This window comes from Haplochromis burtoni, unplaced genomic scaffold (genome assembly GCF_018398535.1).
Source record: "Haplochromis burtoni strain Fernald_Lab_line unplaced genomic scaffold, NCSU_Asbu1 Contig_61, whole genome shotgun sequence".
Lineage (NCBI taxonomy): Eukaryota > Metazoa > Chordata > Actinopteri > Cichliformes > Cichlidae > Haplochromis > Haplochromis burtoni.
This window is the reverse complement of record NW_024582422.1, coordinates 100,061-104,565: the sequence shown is the minus strand read 5'-3', so window position 1 is coordinate 104,565 and position 4,505 is coordinate 100,061. Positions and strand designations below refer to the sequence as shown.

General features: G+C 36.6%; 1 protein-coding gene across 1 annotated transcript; it reads right to left on the bottom strand.

The window, feature by feature from the left end:
- Positions 1-1,909: 1,909 nt before the first annotated feature.
- On the bottom strand, positions 1,910-4,505 carry LOC102304448 (granzyme B-like). The gene is made up of 5 exons (XM_042221111.1): positions 4,428-4,505; positions 4,202-4,355; positions 3,817-3,955; positions 3,316-3,540; positions 1,910-3,208 (listed from the first exon to the last, which is right to left on the bottom strand). The coding sequence occupies exons 1-5, from the start codon at positions 4,483-4,485 to the stop codon at positions 2,981-2,983; spliced, it is 804 nt and encodes a 267-aa protein (XP_042077045.1). The 5' UTR covers positions 4,486-4,505; the 3' UTR covers positions 1,910-2,980.

Here is a 4,505-nt window from a genome sequence, read left to right as displayed (position 1 = left end):
AGAGTGTGACCCCATAAAGACTTCCCTAAACCTGCTGGTCTCGAAGTCCAGCAGTTCATCAAACCAAAAGGCACTTAGACTAAAACAGATATAGCTACGTTAATCCTACCGTAAAACAATAAGACTAGGTACGACCTCTCCCATGCTCCTAGGATGTGGGGGTGAACACCCTAGAATGTTACAGACCTCCTAGGATGAGACATTCTTTCAATATGCCACCAACCATATACTTCTACACACAAATAATTACATGCAGCATTCTACCATATGCAAACTTATATCATTAAAAGATTATACTGACTACTAAGTACAATTTTCCTATTAACAGTATCCATCTATAGAATGTTGCATGTTATATTCTAAATCTGCCTGTTTTGTTTTTGTTTTTTTTAATCTGCCAGCAAAAAATGAACCTAAATTATGTAATGCAAGGATGTAATCACTTTCAAGAGGGAGAAAGCATAAAGTTCGACTTTAAGTGACAAATATGAATCACTTAATATGATAAGGAGATTCTGCAGGTCATTAATCAATGTATAAAACAAAAAAAGAATGTATTTTAGTGACACAGGACATAAACACGGAAGCAAGATGTATAATTAGGATTATTTATAATAAATATGAATTAATGATTGCAATTTCTTTAACCATAGAGAATGACTAAATGCTTCAGGACAATGTCACATCAATGCACTGAACTCACTATGTTATCCATCTAACAGAGCCTCCACATGTTCTCACTGTAATTTCCCCCTCATTAATGAATTGATGCTTGCACTAATCTGAAAATACGGGGGAAATTAAATGCATTTTACTTGCAGTACTCAAGCTGACTTACCTTTGTTTGAATGACGGCGTATTGACTAAATCCTCCTTCTCTGGTGCTGTTTTGTAGCAGTGTATACACCTGAGACTGTCACCTGTCTGTCTGTCCTGCACTCTCTCTGTTTCTTTCTCTCTGATTGTGTAATAAAAGTATGAACATGTATTTAAAAGTTACACTTGTGTTTGAATCCTGCAGCTTATCACACATTTGATTTCCATGTGTGACAACTGCAAGTGTCCAGAGTGAGGACAGACTGAGGGACCCACTGCTGCTCATCATCTGTGAGGCTTTGCACCCCTGATGATCCACCACAAACTCAGCAGTGTGTGAGGAAGAGGAGGAGGAAGAGCCCGCAGCAGCTGACAGATGAAGAGAATAGACAGACTGTTCCCTGTTTGTGAAGGACTGCTAGAAAAGTTTAAACTAACTGTCTGTCCTGAATCAATCTTATTAGGTAATGTTCCCATAATTTTATCATTCAAGTGTTTTCAGTGTGAGAGAAGTACTCAGGGCTCTGAATTGGGATACAGCCTGTTTGCTTTGATTCGTGGCCTGCCATGTACAGATCATTAAAAAAGCTGATGTATAAAATCAAATATAAAAGCAAGTGGAAACCTACAACAGCGCAAGTTATTAATAAGTTACTACATCTTTCTTCAAAAATAGATAAACAGACCAAATTTATCCTCCACATGAGATGGTATTATAGTCCGTGTGCAGATGGGTGACTGCACTCCAGAGGAGATCCTACCTTTTATACAAACTGCTGTATACATTCTTTATTGTGCTGGTCTGTAAAATCTATATAAAACACAAACCTGACTTCAGTCTTTCTTTCCCTGCTTTGTCTCAGTCTGGGGTGAACAAGCAGATGCAATCAAGTTTTAATTCACTGCACAGTCTCAGTGTTTCTGGCCACCATCCATTAAGCTGTGCTTGCATGAAGCTCACCATGTTTATTAACAGAGGCGATTGATTGATAGATCATTTATTTCAAGCATACACGTACATACATACAAAATAGAGCATATATACGAAAAGGAAAATACTGTCCTGTAGTACAACCAGTGTTCAAAAAGCAGTGGGAAGAAGTAACACACGTGTTACCACCGCCTTCACATATTTATAGCTCAGTCATGTAATTGTGCAGCTGCTTCCAAATGTTGTATAACCATGAGAATTTATTACATTGGACTGCATGAAAACCATACCTTTATACATTGATTTAAATTTCTGAATATATTTGTCTTGTCAATTAATTTTAAATTTAAATGTAAAAATTATTTTTAATAAAGACACTAATGTGTTTGTCTTATAGAGGTTTAAGTTGCAGAGAAAAGCCGTTACTGTTTGTTCAACTATTGCAGGACAGCCACTGTTTAAGTGAAAAGATAAATGTTATGACATTAAATTTTAATGCACATGTGGTAAAACATATTTTTGTTGTAAATCTACACCAACTACCGAGTGAAAGGGTTTTCTGTACTCATTCATGTGCTTTCTATTATTTTATGCATCGCCTTTCTATGGCCACATAAGCCTCTAATTTTGGAGATTTTTAATCCAAGTTTTTACCCATTATAATTATTTAATTACCCTTTTCAGTAAATGAATCATTTAAAGTCCAGTTTGTTTCTCAGTTTCGTGTATCTGGTTTAGTCACACATGTGGAAATGTTCTTGCGTCTCTCATTATTTTTGTAATAATCAGGAAGTGCAGATTACTGTCACCATTTCCTCTGTCTGATGTGAATCTGCAGTTTATCACCGGAAGGTTTCTCTCGCTGTTTGAGCTGTTTTTTTCTTTTTAAGTAAAAGGACACATACATTACACAATTTGATGACCACAGTTGAGTCCATGTTGATTTTTAAATGCACCTCATGTTGTTTGAAGATTGAAGGATTCCAGCGATTATTATTTTCATTGTTGACAGTTAGTTTCCTGATCAGTTGACCTTTGTTTTGTGTTTAACTTAATAAACAATGACAAAAAAATGCTTGGAACCAAAGCCTCTGTAATGTTCTCCAGCCGTCTAAAACCAAAAATATTCCCTTTTCTGTAATCTGTGGAAAATCACATATCTGACAAACTATCAAATGTTCTGTTCATCAGAACAGCTGATTTAATTTCTGTTAATTACCATGTATTATTAGACTAATCAGCATCTCTAACACAAATATGATGTTCCTTAGAAACAGGAATGATGGTTACTGTATCGGTTGTCGGAGAATGTAACTTTCCCTTATGTTCTTTGATGGAGTCTCTGTGGTCAGGTATCTTAGTATAACCCTGAATTGTTGAGCCATCTGGGTTTGGTGTGCCGGCGGATATCACCCCGTATGCCTTTCCATCTTCACAGACTAATGGACCACCAGCGTCTCCCTGGAAGTATTCAGTATTTACACAGTATTTAGTGATTGCTTTGGAAGAGAATTTCCGTTGTTGACCAAAGTTTTTTTCTCGATGTTAGTGTACAAAAATACACTTACCTGACCAGGTTCTCTCTCACCCTCAGAGCAGTACATGTTTCTGTTAGCACACAGCTCATTGTCAGTCAGGGTCACATTTACTTCCAGGAGTTTGACAGACATATATTTGCTGTTTTCTGTGCTTCCCCAACCAGAAATGACACATGCTTTTGGCAGAGATCCATCATCACGGTCAGCAAGAGCGATGGGTTTCACTTTGTCGTTCAACTTTGCCTTGGTGCTCAACTTAAGGAAGAGAGAGAGAAAACCCTTCAAAAGATATTAGCACTGTTAACTACAGTCTGTTTTAGTGCTGTATTCAGTTGGGCTCAATTTCAGTAAATCGAAGAGGGAAAAAAGTAAAATAAAAATCAGTATGTACAGGATTTCAGTACAACTTGAATGAACAGAGCAACAGCCAAAAAAAAGAGAAAAAAATTTGGAGATTCTGAAAAAAAGACTAAATTAGAGCAATATGGTGAACTTCAAAAGTACAATCATATTTGTTATATATATACATACCTTAAGAAACATCATATCATTTTTAATATTAACTGGATCGTAGCCTTTCATTGGAAATGCATTTCTCCCAGGCACATCAACATGCTGTACACCATTCTGATCATGATAATTATGAAGTCCCAGAAAAACTTTGTAGGACCTAAAAAAAAAAAAAAAAAGTGTATTATTTGTTTGATAAAAATAATGAGTTTTTGGTCTTGTGTTCACAAGATAAAATATTTTTGGGTCATTTTATCTAATAACCATGAAGCTGCATAAAAACAGATTTCCTCCTCTCAATATGTGACTTGACTTTAATCTTGAGATTACAGATTCCACAGGAGGCCCCTAAACACTAAACAGGTAAAAAAAACAACCAAAAAACATAACAGTGTGTTAGACTCACTCGGCTTGGCAGTGGGCAGCAGTGATCACAAAATCCTCATTGAGAAGGAAGCCAGCACAGTGTCTTATATGACCAGCAGCGCTGTTCATCTGCAAAAGCACCATGTAAGGTCTGCTGTGAGGCACAGCCTCGTGACCTCCAATGATCGCATGGCCTGAGACAAAAGTGAAATAAAGTATATACATACAAAAACAAATGTGTGCGTAAAATATGTAAAGATCTTTACCTTGTTGATGAAAGCTCAGTACCAGTGTCAGTAATGTCAGTTTATAGTAAATAATCATGGTGCGATCACAGTCGAGAG